Below are 18,961 nucleotides of genomic sequence, written 5' to 3' on the forward strand. Positions count from 1 at the left end.
ATAGATGCCATAAAATTCTAAAATCTCTGTGAATTAAAAGTAAAATTAAAGTGCAATGAAAATCTAGGAAAAATAAGTGCAAACTATCACGTAGACAAAGAGCTGTATTTAATATACTAAAAGATTTTAGAAATCAATATAAAGGTAACAATAGAAAAATTAACAAAGGACATGAATAAAAAAATTATAGAAGAAAAATAAGTGAACAATAAATATATAAAAGAGATCAAGTTCACTTCTAAAATAAAAATTAAAATACCAATGTAACATTAGCAAATATTTATTTTAAAGTTAATACCCCCCAAAAGTGAAAGTATTATTAAATGGATAGCTTCATACATTACTGGCAGAAGTTTGAATTGATACAAACTTTATTCTGGATAATCTGAAAGTAAATATCAAATATTTCTAAAATGTGCATACTATTTGCCCACAATTTTACTTCCAATTCTACTTAATTTTTGGAAATAATTATTACCTCAAAAAATATGTATTGAGTATCTATATATTCTAGGGACATTGCCAGGTATTGAGGAAACAAGAACACAAAAAGACATTGTTCCCTATCCTTGTGAATCTCACAGTCCATTGGGAGAAACTGAATAAACAAATATAAAAATTGTAAAAAATATTGTTAAGTAGTGAAGAGAAAATATATTTTACCTGGAGTAATAGGACCAAAAGGGTTTTTTTTTTTTAAATATTTTATTTATTTAATTGAGAGAGAGAATGAGATAGAGAGAGAGAGCATGAGACAGGGGAGGGTCAGAGGGAGAAGCAGACTCCCTGCCGAGCAGGGAGCCCGATGCGGGACTCGATCCTGGGACTCCAGGATCATGACCTGAGCTGAAGGCAGTCGCTTAACCAACTGAGCCACCCAGGTGCCCCTTTTTTTAAAAATATTTTATTTCCAAAAGGGTTTTATAGGAGAGAGCATCTAATTGAGAAAGCATCCAAGGGAGTAACAATAGAAAGAAAATTCTAAAAACTGTAAGAAAAATCTGCTGTGGCAAGAGGAAAGGCTAAGTGAGCAAAGGAAATCATTCATTAGAATATGCTGGAAGAAGTAGATAGGGGACTGATGATGCATTGACTTGCAAACTCTAAGTATTGTTATTTTGGATCTAACAATTATAAATATTTATGCACCCAATATCAGAATACCTAAATATACAAAACAAATATGAAGAGATCCGAAGGGATAAGTAGACAACAACACAATAAAAGTAAATGAGTCGATTACTCTGCCGTCATTAATGAATAGATAATCCAGATAGAAAATTAATAAGAAAACTTGGCCTTGAACTACACTTTAGATCAGATGGACCTCACAGACGCATATAGAACATTCTTTCCAACAGCAAGAAAATAAACATTCTTCTCTAACACAGACAAAACATTCTTTAGGATAGATCATATGTTATCTGACAAAACAAGTTTTTTAAACATTTGAGAAAACTGAAATCATATCAAGCATCTTTGCTAATCACAATGGTATGAAATTAGAAATCAATTACAAGAAGATAACAGGAAAATTCACAAGTATATGGATGTTAATCAACATATTGCTGAACAACCAACCCCAGGCATAAACATATGGCTACCTGAGAGAACCACCTCCACAACAACATTCACTATCTAACATGTTTACACCAAGCCCTGCCCCCCCACCCCAGGCTTTGGCAGATCTGCCTTTTCTAGTCACACTTGCTTCAGTCCCAAAACTGCAGGTCCTCTACCAAGCAAACCTTGCCAACAAAGCATCTACTGGCCCACACACCGTGCAGGGCCTTGGTCCCCACTGCAGTGGTGGCAGCAGCAGTGGTGGAAACTGCAAGTCTCATTCACAAGCAGGTTGGTGTACACCTTGTTAAAACTGTGTGCCCCATCCCAGCTGGCCCAGCCCCCCTACTATGCTCTTAGCTGGAGTCCATTCAAACGAGGGTCACCAGCCTGGCAGTGTGCAAGCAGCCCTGATAGGGACCGTCACCACTCCAAAGTGAATCCTTCCCTGGAATGAGGGAAGATAACCACACACAGCAGTCACATGGCACCCCCAGCCAGGGGCTGGGAGCAGACAGTTGGTCTGATTATAGGCCCTGCCCATTAATGAGAACATCTCAGTGGAAGGCACAGGGAAAGTGCCCTGCATTTTGGTACTATTGCCTCTCTGGCAAATGCCTGGTCTGACCCAACTCAAGCCCAAGGGGGTCCCAGACTAGTCCACTAACCAAAAGAAACCAAACACTGCCCACAATAGACAAAGAGAGACACTGTAGACAAATGGACTGAAAGAAAAAGCAGCCAAGGCAAAACAGCAGGGTGAATGCAATACATATAGGAGATACCCCTGAAGTCCAGCTTCTGGTGAACAGGGGACACTGCATTGGCACTACAGGACCTCTTCCTCATAAGGCCATTGCTTTCAGGAGCGAGAGATATAGCAGACTTTCCTAACACATAGAAACAGACACAGAGAGTTAGACAAATTGAGGAGACAGAGAAATATGTCCCAAGTGAAAGAATAAGACAAAACCACAGCAAGAGGCGTAAGCATTTTATTTTATTTTTAAATTATTTATTTATTTATTTACAGAGAGAGAACACAAGCAGGCAGAGTGGCAGGCAGAGGAAGAAGGAGAAGCAGGCTCTCTGCTGAGCAGGGTGCCAGATGTGGGGTTAGATCCCAGGATCCGGGATCATGACCTGAGCCAAAGGCAGCTGCTTAACTGACTGAGCCACCCAGGCACCCCAAGGCCTAAGCATTTTTAAATGGATAAAAGTAATTATGCCTGCTAGAGAATTTAAAGTAATGATCATAAAGATACTCACTGGACTTGAAAAAAAAGTGGAGGACATCTGTGAGACCTTTGACAAAGAGAGAAAAAAGAACCAATCAGAGATGAAGAATACAATACATGAAATTAAAAATACACTAGATGGGGAGAGTCCAAGATGGCAGGGGAGTAGGAGACCTTAGTTTAGTCTGGTCCCAGGAATTCAGCTAGATAGATATCAAATCATTCTGAACACTCTATGAACTCAACCGGAGATCAAAGAAAAGAAAAGCTGCAACATTTTGAATAGAAAAGTGACCACTTTCTGCAAGGTAGGAGGTGCAGAGAAGTGAATCCGAGGCAATATATGGGAATATAGACTGTGGGGGGCGGGAGCCTCTGTCAGCCAGCTATCAGCAAGTGATAGAGCGGCAGAGCACTAAATTGGAAATTTTTAGAAGTCTGCTCCAGTGATGGACATCACTTAGGAGGCTAAGCAGGGGCAGAACCCTAGCTGGGACAGTGTGGTCTCAGGCCCCTCAGAGTCACAGGAAGACCAGGGGTGCCTGTGTGTAACAGAGCTCTCAGGCAACAGAGCAGGGAAGCCAGCTACAAAGAGTGAGCCCAGGAGTGGGTTGGTGAGGATGCAGAGAAAGGGAAACCGTCCTACACTATTTGTGGGAATGCAAGCTGGTGCAGCCACTCTGAAAAACAGTTACAAAAAGTAACAAAATGGCAGTATGGAGCTTCCTCAGAAAGTTGAAAATAGAGCTACCCTATGACCCAGCAATTGCACTACTGGGTATCTACCCCAAAGATATGAATGTAGTGATCCAAAGAGGCACCTGCACCCCAATGTTTATAGCAGCAATGTCCACAATAGCCAAACTATGCAAAGAGCCCAGATGTCCATTGACAGATGAATGGATAAAGAAGAGGTGGTAATAGAATATTATACAGTCATCAAAAAATGAAATCTTGCCATTTGCAATGATGTGGATGGAACTAGAGGGTATTATGCCAAGTGAAATAAGTCCACCAGAGAAAGACAATTATCATATGATCTCACTAATATGTGGAATTTAAGAAACAGAGAATGATAGGGGAAGAGAGGAAAAAATAAAAAAAGATGAAACCAGAGAGAGAGATAAACCATAAGAGATTCTTAATCATAGGAAACATTCTGAGGATTGCTGGAGGGGAAGGGGATGGAGGTATGGGGTAACTGGGTGATGGACATTAAGGAAGGCATGTGATGTAATGAGCACTGGGTATTATATAAGACTGATCAAGCACAGGCCTCTACCTCTAAAACCAGTAATACATTATATGTTAACTGAATTTAAATTTAAAATTTTTAAATAAATAAATACATACCTACCTACATACATACATACACTAGACAGAATAAGTAGACTAGAAGAGACAGGGAATGAATTAGTGACCTGGAGGACAGAGTAATGGAAAGTAATCAACCTGAGTAGGTGAGAGAGAAAAAATTACACAAAATCAGAATAGACATAGGGAACACAGTGATTCTATCAAGCATAACATTTCAGTATATGGATCCCAGAAGAGAGAGAAAAGGGGGCAGAAAATTTATTTGAAGAAATAAAAGCTGAAAACTTTCCTAATCTGAGGAGAGAAACATATCCACATCCAGAAGGCACAAAGATTCCCCCCAAAAATCAACCCAAGGAGGTCTACACCAAGACACAGAGTATTTAAATGGCAAAAAATAATGATAAAGAAAAAATTTTTAAAGCAGCAACAGGAGAGAAGACAGTTATATACAATGAAAACCCCGTAAGGCTATCAGTGGATTTTTCAACAGAAACTTTGCAGGCAAGAAGAAAGTGGCATGATATATTTAAAGTGCAGAAAGGGAAAAATGTGCAGCAAAGAATACTCTACCCAGCAAAGCTATCATTCAGAATAGAAGAAGAGATAAAGAGTTTCCCAAACAAAAGCTAAAGGAGTTCATGACCACTAAACCAGCCCAACAAGAAATGTTAAAGGGGACTTGCCAAGTGGAAAGTAAAGACCATAAGTCAGAAATGTAGGAAGCACAAAAGCAGTAAAAATAAGTATATCTTAAAATACTTAAAACAAGGGTGCCTGGGTGGCTCAGTTGGTTAAGTGACTGCCTTCGGCTCAGGTCATGACCCTGGAGTCCTGGGATCGAGTCCCGCATCGGGCTCCCTGCTTGGCAGGGAGTCTGCTTCTCCCTCTGACCCTCCCCCCTCTCATGTACTCGCTCTCTCTCATTCTCTCTCTCTCAAATAAATAAATAAAATCTTTAAAAAAAAAATACTTAAAACAAAAATAAGTATATCAGTCCAGGTACACAAAAAATAAAAGGTATGACAACACTTACCTAAAATGTGGGGTGAGAGGAGTAAAGAAAGTTTCAAATATCAACTTAATATAGACTGCTATATGCAGATGTTATATATAAACTGAATGGTAACCACAAATCAAAACATAGTAATAGATATGCAAAGTATAAAGAGAAAGGAATCCAAATATATTACTAAAGAAAGCTAGCAAACCATAAGAGAAGAGATCAACAGAAGAAAGGATCAGAGAACTATAAAACAACCAGAAAAAGTAACAAAATGGTGGGGCGCCTGGGTGGCTCAGTCGTTAAGCGTCTGCCTTTGGCTCAGGTCATGATCCCAGGGTCCTGGGATCGAGTCCCTCATTGGGCTCCCCTGCTCAGTGGGAAGCCTGCTTCTCCCTCTCCCACTCCCCCTGCTTGTGTTCCCTCTCTCACTGTCTCTCTCTGTCAAATAAATAAATAAAATCTTTAAAAAATAACAAAATGGCAATAAATACATACCTACCAATAATTACTTTGAATATAAATGGACTAAACACTCCAATCAAAAGACATAGGGTGATAGAATGGATTTAAAAACAAGACCAATTTATATGCTATAAATAAGAAATAATTTCAAGCCTACTTACATTGAAAGTAAGGGAATGGAGAAATATTTACCATGCAAATGGATGTCAAAAGAAAGCCAGGGGAGCAATGGGTACTCCAGTTAAAATACACATTAAAACAAAGACCGTAACAAGAGACAAAGAAGGATATTATATAAAGGGGACAATCTAACAAGACAATATAATAATTGTAAAAGTTTATGTACCCAACATGGGAGCACTCAAATACATAAAACAGTTAATAGCAAACATAAAGGAACTCACCGATACTACTACAATAATAATAGGGGACTTTAACACCCCATTTACATCAATGAATAGATGATCCAAACAAAATCAACAAGGAAAGAGGGTCTTTGAATGACACACTCGACCACATGGATTCTACAGATATATCCAGAACATCCCATTTTAAAGGTACAGAATACACAATCTTTTTAAGTGCGCATGGAACATTCTTTAGAATAGATTACATAATAGGCCACAAAACAAGTTTCAATAAATTCAACAAGATCAAAGTCACACCGTGCATCTTTTCTGACCACAATGCTATCAAACTAGAAGTCAACCACAAGAAAAACTCTGGAAAGAGCACAAATACATAAAGGTTAAATAACATGCTACTAAGCAATGAATGGGTCAGCCAAGAAACCCAAGAGGAAATTTAAAATACATGGATAGAAATCAAAATGAAAACACAACCATCATTGGGTCACGGGGTGGAGGGAAGAGCAGGAGGGTGGGAGGCGCCGGGGTCACACGCGGAGGAGAGGAGCTACGACCAGCCGCGAGGGGACGCCGAGCAAGCGACTACCAGCCAACCAAGCCGCTGCCGCACCCCCATGGCGTCTCCAAGGACACCCATGAGGACCATGACACCTCCACTGAGAATGCAGATGAGTCCAACCACAATCCCCAGTTTGAGCCTATAGTTTCTCTTCCCAAGCAGGAAATTAAAACACTGGAAGAAGATGAAGAACTTTCTAAAATGCGGGCAAAGCTATTCCGATTCGCTTCAGAGAATGATCTCCCAGAATGGAAGGAACGAGGCACTGGTGACGTCAAGCTTCTGAAGCATAAGGAGAAAGGGACCATCCACCTCCTCATGAGGAGGGACAAGACCCTGAAGATATGCGCCAACCATTATATCACGCCGATGATGGAACTGAAGCCGACCGCGGGCAGTGACCGTGCCTGGGTCTGGAACACCCACGCTGACTTTGCCGACGAGTGCCCCAAGCCAGAGCTGCTGGCCATCCGCTTCCTAAATGCTGAAAATGCACAGAAATTCAAAACGAAGTTTGAAGAATGCAGGAAAGAGATCGAGGAGAGAGAAAAGAAAGGGTTGGGCAAAAACGACAATGCCGAGAAGGTGACAAGCTAGAAGCTCTCTCCACGAAGGAGGAGCCAAGGAGTCGTAAGATGCCAAGAACAAGGCTGGAGCAGAGGAGGAGCAATAAGCCACCTCCCCTTGACTTCTCTTCCTTCCGTTCTTTTCCTCCTTTTTCTTTTTTTAAATTTTGCCCTGCCCCTTCTTTTCAGTTTGTTTTTATTCTGTTTTGTTTTTACAAGGGACCTTATATAAAGAACTGAATTCCAACAACAACAACAAAAAGAAAACACAACTATCCAAAATCATGGAGATGCAGCAAAAGCAGTTCCAAGAGGGAAGTTTATAGCAATGCAGGCCTATCAAGAAGCAAGAAAAATCTCAAACAACCTAACTTTATACATAAAGGAGCTAGAAAAAGAACAAAAAACAAAACCACAAACCAGCAGAAGGAAGGACACAATAAACATTAGAGCAGAAATAAAAGATATAGACACTAAAAAAACAATAGAACAGATCAATGAAACCAGGAGTTGGTTCTTTGAAAAGATCAACAAAATTGATAAACCCAACAAGACTCATCAAAAACCAAGGAGAGACTCAAACAAAATCAGAAATGAAAGAAAAAAAAAACAAGTGACACCACAGAAATACAAAGGATTATAAGAGAATATTATGAAAAATTATATGCTAAAAAACTGGACAACCTAGAAGTAACAGATAAATTCCTAGAAACATGTAAACTACCAAAACTGAAACCAAAAGAAACAGAAAATTTGAACAGACTAACTACTAGCAATGAAATTGAATCAGTAATTAAAAAAAAAAAAAAGAAAAAACACTCCCAACAAAAAAAAAAGTCCACAACCAGATGGCTTCATATATGAATTCTAACAAATATTTAAAGAAGAGTGAATACCTATTCTTCTCAAACTTCTCCAAACACTGGAAGAGGAAAAAAAACTTCCAAATTGATTCTATGAGGCCAGCATTATCTGGGTACCCAAACCAGAGAAAGACACCATTAAAAAAGAAAACTATAGGTGAAAATCTCTGATGAACATTGAGGCAAAAATCCTTGACAAAATACTAGCAAACCAAATCCAACAATACATTTTAAAAAATCATTCACCGTGATCAAGTGGGATTTATTACTGGGATCCAGGTTAGCTCAATATTCAGAAATCAGTCAGTGCAATACTTCACATCAATAAGAGAAAGGATAAAAACTCTTTGATCATTTCAATAGATGCAGAAAAAACATTTGACAAAGTACAACATCCATTCATGATAAAAACTCTCAACAAAGTAGATTTAGAGGGAACATACCTCCACATAATAAAGGCCTTACGTGAAAAACCTACAGCTAACATCATACTCAATGGGAAAAAAACTGAGAGCTTTTCCCTAAGATCAGAAACAAGACAAGGATGTCCACTCTCACCACTTCTATTCAAAATAGTACTAGAAGTCCTAGCCACAGCAATCTGACAGCAAAAGGAAATAAAATTTATCCAAATCAGTAAGGAGAAGTAAAACTTGCACTTCATGCAGATAACATATTATATATAAAAAACCCTAAAGAGCCCACCAAAAAAACTACTAGAACTGATAAATGAAATCCGTAAGTCGCAGGATACAAAATCAATATACAGAAATCGTTGCATTTTAAACACTAAAAATGAAGTAGCAGAAAGAGAAATTAAGAAAACAATCCTATTTACAATTGCACCAAAATAATAAAATGCATGAGTAAACTTAACCAAGGAGGTGAAAGAAATGTACTCTGAAAACTATATAACACTGATGAACAAAACTAAAGAGGACACAAATAGAAAGATATGCCATGTTCCTGGATTGGGAGAACCAATATTGTGAAAATGTCCATACTAGCCAAAGCTCTCTACAGATTTAATGCAATCCCTATCAAAATACCAACAGTATTTTTCACAGAACTAGAACAAACAATCCTAAAATTTGTATGCAACCACAAAAGACCCCAAATACCCAAAGCAATCTTGAAAAAGAAGAACCAAACTGGATGTATCACAATCCAAAATTTCATACTACAAAGCTGTAGTAATCAAACTAGTATGGTACTGGCACAAAAATAGACACATAGATCAAGGGAACAGAATAGAGAACCCAGAAATAAGTCTACAATTATATGGTCAATTAATCTTACACAAAGGAGGCAAGAATATGCAATGGAAAAAGAAAACAAGTCTCCTCAACAAATGGTGTTGGGAAAACTGAACAGCTACATGCAAAAGAATGAAATGGGGTCACTTTCTTACACCATACACAAAAATAAACTCAAAATGGATTAAAGACCTAAATGTGAGACCTAAAACAATAAAAATCCTAGAAGAAAGCACAGGCATTAATTTCTCTGACATTGGCCATGGCAACATTTTTCTAGATATGCCACGTCAGGCAAGGGAAACAAAAGCAAAATTCAGCTATTGGGACTACATTGAAATTAAAAGATTCTGCGTGGTAAAGGAAACAACCAAGAAAACTAAAAGACAACCTACTTGGTGGGAGAAGATATTTGCAAATGACATATCCAATAAAGGCTTACTATCCATAATACATAAATACCTTATACAACTTAACACCCAAAAAAACCCCAAATAATCCAATTAAAGACTGGGCAGAAGACATGAACAGACATTTATCCAAAGAAAACATCCAGATGGCCAACAGACACATGAAAAGATGCTCAACTTCGCTCATCATCAGGGAAATGCAAATCAAAGCCACAATGAGGTATCACTTCACACCTGCCAGAATGGCTAAAATAATAAACACAAGAGACAAGTGTCAGCGAGGATGTGCAGAAAAAGGAACCCTCATGCACTGTTGGTGGGAATGCAAACTGGTGCAGTTATCATGGAAGACAGGATGGAGTTTCCTCAAAAAATTAAAAATACCCCATGATCCAGTCATCACACTACTGGGTATTTACCCAAAGAATACAAAAACACTAATTTGAAAATATATATGCACCCCTATGTTTCATGTAGCATTGTTTACAATAGCCAAATTACAGAAGCAGCCCAAGTGTCCACTGAGAGATGAATGGATAAAGAAGTTGTAATATATTCCATTATATATATTTTATATATATATATATATATATATATATATATACACACACACACACACACATTATATATGTAAAATATCCCACTGTATATATTATATACATAAAATTCCATTGTGTATATATATATAATTTTTTTTTAAAAGGGGGTGCCTGGGTGGTATAGTCACTTAAGCATCCAACTCTTGGTTTCTGCTCAGGTTGTGATCTCAGGGTCGTGAGATTGAGCCTTGCATCAGGCTCTGCATTCAGCAGGAGTCTGCTTAAGACTCTCTCTCCCTCATGCAAGCTGGTGCAGCCACTCTGGAAAACAGTATGGAGGTCCTCAAAAAGTTGAAAATATAGCTACCCTATGACCCAGCAATTGCACTACTGGCTATTTACCCCAAAGATACAAATGTACTGATTCAAAGGGGCACCTGCACCCCAAAGTTTATAGCAGCAATGTCCACAATAGCCAAAATATGTATTATGTATTATGCTAAGTGAAATAAATCACTCAGAGAAAGATATTATCATATGATCTCACTGATAGGAGGAATTTAAGAAACAAGGCAGAGGATCATAGGGGAAGAGAGGAAAAAATGAAACAAGATGAAACCAGAGAGAGAGACAAACCATAGGAGATTCTTAATCTTAGGAAACAAACTGAGGGTTGCTGGAGGGGAGGGGAGGAGGAGGGGGGATGCAGTGGCTGGGTGATGGACACTGGGGAGGGTATGTGTTGTGGTGAGCACTGGGTGTTGTGTAAGACTGATGAATCACAGACCTATACCCCTGAAACAAATAATACATTATATGTTAATTAAAAAAAATAAAAGACTCTCTCTCCCTCTCCCTCTGTCCCTCCCCCTGCTCTCTCTCTCTCTCTCTAAAATAAATAAATAAATCTTAAAATTATCCAAGAATACACTAATACACTGAGGCTTCTAATAATCTGTGTTTATACATCTCATTAAAAAATATTGAACTGGGGCGCCTGGGTGGCTCAGTTGGTTAAGCATCTGCCTTTGGCTCAGGTCATGGTCCCAGGGCCCTGGGACTGAGCCCCATGTTGGGCTCCTGAGCAGGGAGCCTGCTTCTCCCTCTCCCTCTGCCACTCCCCCTGCTTCTGTGCTCTCTCTCTCAAAAAAATAAATAAAATCTTAAAAAATATATTAAACCAAAATGTAAGTTTCTAACATATAAGAGTAAAAAATAATAGATCCTAGGAAAAAAATAATTGCCAGACCAATTTATGTTTTTGTCAGAGAGCAATTTCCCAGATTAGGCAGATATCCTCAACAATATTGAGTTGTATAATTAACAATACTGCCAATTTTTCTGAATGGTCATGAAATAAATGTTTGACGGTTATATTCAACCAGGCAAATATCAGTGATATTGGAACACCTGATAGAACTTTAAAGAGTGCCAACATACTTGGTAATTGGCAAAAAGAAAATTTCAAGGGATATGGGGCTCTCTCATATGAGATAATGCAAATAAAGCATTTGGAGAGGGAGAGAAGACAAGATGGGCTACAGTGAAAGTCAGTAAGTAGACCAGTGCTCCCCTCTTCCAACAAAGAATGAATTCATTCATACACTAGTCACCATTTCCTTAAATTCATCCAGATTGCTTATATTCTTTTTTAATTATCTAAAGAAATATTTGTAGAACTTTGTATGGTACTAAAAAATAATCTCTATTAATGGCCTACCATGGGTCAGGCACTTCATATGCATTACTTAGGTAATATTAAGTATGGCAAGCAGAATAATGACCTCCCAAAAACAACCATTTCCTAATACACAGAACCTCTGAATATATTAGTTTATATGGCAAAAGAGAATTAAAGCTGCAGATGAAATTAAGGGTGTTCATCAATGACCTTGAGATGGGGATATTATCCTAGATTATCCAAGTGGTCCAAATGTAACTACAAGGGTCCTTATAAGTGAAAAAGGGAGGTGCAAAGAGTGAGAGATTTGAAGATGCTATGCTGCCACCTTTGAAGATAGAAGAATGAGCTACAAGCCAAGCATGTAAGTAGCCTCTAGAAACTAGAAAAGGCAAGGAAATGGATTCTCCCCTTGAGCATCTAATAGCAGCACAGCCCTGCTGACACCTTGATTTTGGCCTACTGAGATCCATTTCAGACTTCTGACCTCCAGAACAGTAAGAGAATAAATTTGTGTTGTTTTAAGGAGCTGAATCTCAGATAGTTTGGGTAACTTGCCCAAATTTTACCTAGCTAATGGGTGCCTGAAACAAGATTCAAAACAATTCTAATTCCAAAGTTTACTCACTTAATTCTACACTATGATTCTTCACTCATGTATTGATATTACCATAAATTCAACATTTCAAATCCACACCAAGTATTTATTCCAGAAGAAAATTCCATCACTAGGGTTTGACTATGTATCAACACATGAAGCATCTGGTATAGACTGCACCCTTCTGACTCAGAATGAATGAAAAGATGGTATAAAACAGTAGGAAAGTAACTAAAAGCAGGAGCAAGACTAGGAGTTTTACACCTGTAGTTGAGAGCAATGAAGCAGGGAAGCATTCTGACAGCTGCTGATGACAAGCAGATTGCTGCTACAGACATCAGACTCCATGAATGACAACAGAGCTTTCAGTATGGTTCCTACCAGTACAGCCCATTTTTCAGTGTTGACAGACTCAGATAAACATTCCCATTTCCAGTGACTCATTGGGCAGAAACAATTTGACATTTGGACTGACCCATAGAGATCTCTCTACTAAAGAACATTAAAGTATACTGTATTTTTACTATTAATCATTTAAAGTATGTTTTTTTCTCCTGATTTTTATTGGTTTTCATGAAAATATCCACTGACTAATACCTCACATTCAACATGAATCCATTCAGATGTTCCTACTCCAAGTCTTGAGTTTTAGTTTCTCCCCAAGCAACTTTCTCTCTTATAAGAGACTTGGCAAGATTGCACCTTATGTTTTAATTCTGCAACCTGTATAATTAAATTTTGTGCCTCATTTTCAGTAGCTATAACAAATAAGATGTTTTTCTAAGAAGCTCTCTGGGGATGCCTGGATGGCTCAGATGGTTAAGCATCTGCCTTCGGCTCAGGTCATGATCCCAGGGTCCTGGGATCAAGCCCCACATCAGGCTCTGTGCTCAGCAGGAAGCCTGCCTCTCCCTCTCCCTCTGCCTGCCTGTCTGCCTACTTGTGATCTCTCTCTCTCTCTGTGTCAAATAAATAAATAAAATCTTTAAAAAAAAAAAAAAAAAAGGAAGCCCTCTGATTCCCTGGTAATGACTTTGGCTGAGAGTTTAAAGGAATTAGAACTGAATTTCTTCCATGAATACTCCTGTGCATTCAAAGGAAGCCACCTCATGCCACAATGCTTATAGTCACATTACTGCCGTGCCAGTCAGAATTACCAATGTACTTTACTATTAGGCACTTTAAGACAATCAACGACAGCAGAAAATTTTATTAATCCTGATAACACTCCATACCGTGGATTACTAACCTCCCACTACACATTTATACAGAACTCAGCACTGCATTTAGGCTCAAGTACAACCAAGCCAATCATCAACTCTCACCTTTGAGATCATTTTTCCTGAGACAACTCCTCATACCAATTCTATATTGGTTAGGAGACAAAAGACAGAAACTATACCAGTTATTGGAGGGGAGAGAATCTAATATAAAGAAATATTAACCTTGTATTAGAAAATTAAAAAGGCAAAAAGGGAATACCTACGAATCATGGAAATAGTAATTACAAGGAGAAGATACAACTCTCAACAGCTAGGGGGCAAAGGGAAGAGGTAATAACGACTAAAACTTAGGTGCCTGGAGAAGGGATCCAAGGACCTGAAACTCATGATTTCTGTCTCCAGCCTTGCAGGTTCCCTCTAGTGCTTCTACTGGCAGATCCTAACAGAAAGCCAGCCAGCCTGCAAACCAGAAAGTTTTCAGTGTCCCAGCTCCAGCAGAGAGGCTGTTGCTAAATAATCAGCACATGATGAGATGTTCATCCATTCATTCATTCATTCACCAAATATGTTTTAAATACCTACTATATTCCATACACTTGTAAGCACTGAACAAAAGAACAAAGTCCCTGCTTTTGTGGAGCTGACATTTTGGCAGGGGGAAACAGACAATAAACAAATAGACAAATAAATAGTTAATATTTTAGGTGGTAGTAAGTGCTTTGAAGAAAAATAAATCACGGTAAGGGAATGGAGAGAAACTGGGCCAGAAGCACTATAGATAGAGACAATACAGATAAAACATGGAGGATGGAAGGAATCCGTAATGCTGGAGTTTGAATCCTGGTTCTGCTTCTTACAACTCTACAATCTTAGGCAAGTCACTTAAAGGGTCTGTATCTCATCTGTGTTAAGTGTCAAATGGAGATAATGATGACAATAAATATACTGACCTCATAGGATTGCTGTAAAGATTAAATAAGTGGTATTGATAGTGTTTAGAATATAGTATCATATTATTATTATTTTTTTAAGATTTTATTTATTTGACAGAGAGATAGACAGAGCTAGAGAGCACAAGCGGAGGGAATGGCAGCGGGAGAGGGAGAAGCAGGCTCCGCACCAAGCAGGGAGCCTGATGTGGGGCTCGATCCCAGGTCCCTGGGATCATGACCCGAGCCGAAGGCAGATGCCCAACCATCTGAGCCACCCAGGCACCCCAAATATAGTGTCATATTATTAAAGAGTGGTACAATTAGTAGCAAGAGCTACAAAAAGCCTAGGTTGGGAGTGAAGAGGTTTAAGGTAAAAGAAGAGTTAGAAGTTTTGGAAGCAGTAATGAGGAACAAAGAAGACAATGCCTCATCTCCAGACCAGTGGTATACAAGGAATAAGAAAGAGAAAACAGCCAGCACTTGAGAGGTCTATGAGGATGCTGACTCTTCAAGGGGGAGTGATGTTTGAGATTAGCAATATGAAAGCCACATTCAGAAAGGAGGCTGAGAATGTTGCACTGCAGATGGTAATGGAAGCAATTAAGGCAAAGAGGACACAGAGGTGGGAAAGAGGTATTTACCACTTACTACTTCACTTTTACTGAAAGTAAAAACACTGATTATAATGATAATAGTTTTGTGGTGGTAAGAACACCAAACACTTATTATTAACAATAATAAATATTTCTATAACACTTTCCAGTTTACAAAATACTTTTACATCCACTCATTTATTGCTCATAATAAAACTATGAAACTGGCAGACAACAGACACTCACAAGGAGAGTGAAGACATAAGCAAACCCAGTATCAGTCCAATAACTCCCAAATATTTAACTATTGCTAGGAGAGTGAATACGTCTACAAAAAGCTAAACTAAAGCCTTGGAGAAAATATATTGTAGACACTTAGATGTTTTCACATATGTGTGAAACTGTAGTTGGGTTCTGAGCTGATGGTGTATCTAAATTAAAAAGGCTCTTTGGTGGAGCAGTCTTCTAACTAAACCACAAATTACCTCAGCAGATGGTGTAGATTCCTGATGGCCCAAACATGAGGCTGCTTCATAGAGATTGTCATATTGGAAAATGGCCCCTAAAATGTGGGCATTCTGCACACCTGTCAACACACTGAAGCCACAAGGTGGGGCTAAGACAGTCTGTTCACTGCCTTCCTACTCAGCTGACACTCCTGGCATAACTTAGGAGACATTTGGGGAATTCTAACAGACTGCTTAGAATTTATATGTTAAAAAGTTGAAAACACCTTTTTAGGATAAATGAAGCAGAATTATTTCCTAGAGTGACACAGGATCCTATAGAACCCTCATCTACTCTCTTAATTTACTGATTAAAACAAAGAAGTAGAGTGAAGTAAAGTGACTTGCTCAAGGGCACACAGTTTCACAGCTATCAGTGGCAAAGGCAAGGCTAAATTCTGGTTTCCTGGATACTGGTGCAACATTCTCTTTTAGCTCTGTATGGTACCCTCTCTTAAATGTTATTGGGAGGCCTGTACAGGAAAGACAACTAATCCAAAATCAAAACCGACATAGGAAAAGAAACTGGTGGGGAGGACATCTTTACAAGAGGCTTGTGACTAAGCTTAGAGAAGGGACCCAATTGTCTCATTAGTGAGTTTACTCATTGTGTAAAATGCACATATATTTTGCATACCTCAAGTGACATGGCTTAGAAGGACTTAACTTCCACAGCCTCTATTCTACCCAGTCTCTGCATTCAAACTAAATTTGTAAACACCATGAAGACAATGACTCCATCCTCAAGGTCTTTGTAGTCCCTTGACCCAACACAAAGCCGGACCCACAATAGTTACTCAATAACTGCTTTCTATGTAGCTGATTGTAATATTTGCCAAAACAGCCACCCTTTGAATATGGAAATTATTTTAAAACCTTTCTTCTTGGTTTAGCAAAGTAACATTTATAGTTCTTCTAAAGGAGTCTACTGATGTCTTGATTTTCCTACTCAATTTCAACTCTAAAGTCTGTGCTATTTTATTTAGAAAACATTTCTGTTTTATTCAGTCATTTTTCAGCACAATTGACAAGTCAAAATTATGATTTAGATTAATATAAAGTAACATATTTGAAGTTATAAAGCTTTGTTTCGTGAAAGACTTAAGCAACCAAAGTTATTCTACATAAAATGCCACATAATGCAATTTAGCTGACTTGAAATGCAAGAAAGGGGAGGGAATATATACAAAGAATTACATACAAATGGAGCACTTCTGGTTTCTATGGTAACCAACATAAAGAATACCTTTTTGGAAAATGGACAAGCAAAGTCAGTGAGATGTAAATTTATGAGCAAAAAACCAACAAACCAATCCAATCCTATGGTATGTAAAGAAGTCCACAATTTTCCCCTATATAGAATTGCAAATTAAAAAAAAAAAAGTCCTATTGCTAGCAGACCTATTCTTAATTCATTGTTTTGCCTTGTGGATATTTGTCTACTACACAAACATTTATCAATAATTAGAAATGACTTTTTTATTGTTTACAGGACTAGTGATTACAATTATAGTAGGGAAGACAATAAGGCCATGATTCTCCAATAACCCCTTCTCATCAGGAAGCTGACTCTGGGGACCAGGACACCCAACAGGACGATGTATTTGAAATTAATTAAAATATCAATAATGAATTTTGTATAAAAAGGAAGATACATATATATCATTTGATATTCTATTATTCAGATAAGTAAACAAATCCCCATTGCTATAAAGACTATACTAAATATATGTTTTTAGTTTTATAGATGGGGAAGACAGAGGACGTGAAAATCCTGTGGAGAACAATGGCAAAGGAAATGTAGATAAAATTAAATTTCCTTATAACATGCAGCCCATTGACAAATACTTGAGGCAGGCAGAATATGACATTCCTCCAGGAACTCCCAACTGTCTTAATATTAATGCCTGCCTACAGGGAAAAACAACCTTAGCTTGACATTAGCCAGGCCGCCAGGATCCTATGGTAGTGTTCTTTAACATATGAAAATCCTTTTGGAAACTTCCCTTGTCTTTACCTCCCCCAACTCTAAAGTATATAATCAGTTGCTCCCCATAATCCCAGGGCAGCCTTTTCTGTCCATGGGTCCTGTCCATCATTTTTTGCACCAAAGATATCTTAAGTATTCTTTCTTGGCCATTGTCTCTGAACCCCAACATTTCCACATCAAAACTATTTTCAAGGACAATGTAAAAACCAATGGCAGCACCCTGTTGCTTTTCTGACTAGTGTATGCTTAACCTACTCAATATAATAAAGATGGTCAAAGATTATATAATGTATAACCATTTAAACATATATCATTTTACTTCCAAAGTGAATAATAACTAAAATAAGAGATTTATCTGAAGAATCATCTTGTAATCACATAAGAGTTACAGTGATGAAGAGAGTTGAACAACGATTTCACATTTCATATAAAATTGTCATGAATAGGAGAAAATTTCACAGTGTACATTGGAAAATACTTTCACTTAATACTGTATCATTAATATCATAGAGATGTCTAAAAATCAGTCTGCTGATGACTTTGAGTGTATTTAGTTTGTATTTCAACATGCCAGTTCTCTCACTCCATGTGTTATTCCAATGCTTTAAAAAGAAAGGGCTGTCTCTAAATACTGAGTGTCTGGATATCACACCAGCTTGATGAACTGATGCTGCTGCTTCCCTCAGTCTCATTGTAAAAAGCTGATCCGACATCATTCACAGGGTCTTGGCTTCCCAAACAAGTTTTCAAAATCTATCTTCTAATGCCTTTTGCTTTGTTTGGAAATATTCCTACATTTGAAATTCCTAGTTTTCCAAAAACAGGATTAGTAGGAAATTATCAATGATGCCCTGAAAGTCTAAAATGAGCTATGTTTAGGACAATTTCAAATACATGTGAGGCAACACTCTTGAAATTGCCTTCCATGAAGTATTTTCCTGATTCCTGAGCCTTTTTCTACTGTCTAGAAAACTTATAAAATGTTACGATTAAATTTCATACAACTGAAAAATATGGATACTAAAAAAACAATAATCATTAATTCCTATAAGATATGAAAGTTTATTTTTCCTCAACAAGTATAAAATATACCAGAAAGAAAATTTTGAATTACATGATCATCTAAAATTTTAGTGTTTCAAAGATGACATCACTTGTTTTGTTGTATTATGGAAGAGTACAGATGTTTCTGGGAGGCACCAGAAGCCCTATCCACATTCAGCAGCTATAAAGTCCACCTGTCCTTCTCCCTCTATACAACACCAACTTCCAGACAAAGAAGACTAATTTC

At 38.0% G+C, this 18,961-nt stretch overlaps 1 protein-coding gene across 1 annotated transcript; it reads left to right on the forward strand.

Moving 5' to 3' along the window:
- Positions 1-6,583: 6,583 nt before the first annotated feature.
- Positions 6,584-7,110, forward strand: LOC123862427 (ran-specific GTPase-activating protein). The gene has a single exon (XM_045901975.2). It carries the CDS (start codon positions 6,715-6,717, stop codon positions 7,108-7,110), a length of 396 nt encoding a protein of 131 aa, XP_045757931.1. The 5' UTR covers positions 6,584-6,714.
- Positions 7,111-18,961: the final 11,851 nt, after the last annotated feature.

The sequence above is a fragment of the Mirounga angustirostris genome, unplaced genomic scaffold (assembly GCF_029215605.1).
Source record: "Mirounga angustirostris isolate CCGP_5_RB_7025 unplaced genomic scaffold, mMirAng1.0.hap1 SCAF_9, whole genome shotgun sequence".
NCBI classification, from domain to species: Eukaryota; Metazoa; Chordata; class Mammalia; order Carnivora; family Phocidae; genus Mirounga; species Mirounga angustirostris.

What these genes read in the sequence shown, in the direction of transcription:
- LOC123862427 (XM_045901975.2), top strand. Translation starts at nt 6,715, where the DNA reads ATGCGGGCAAAGCTATTCCGATTCGCTTCAGAGAATGATCTCCCAGAA.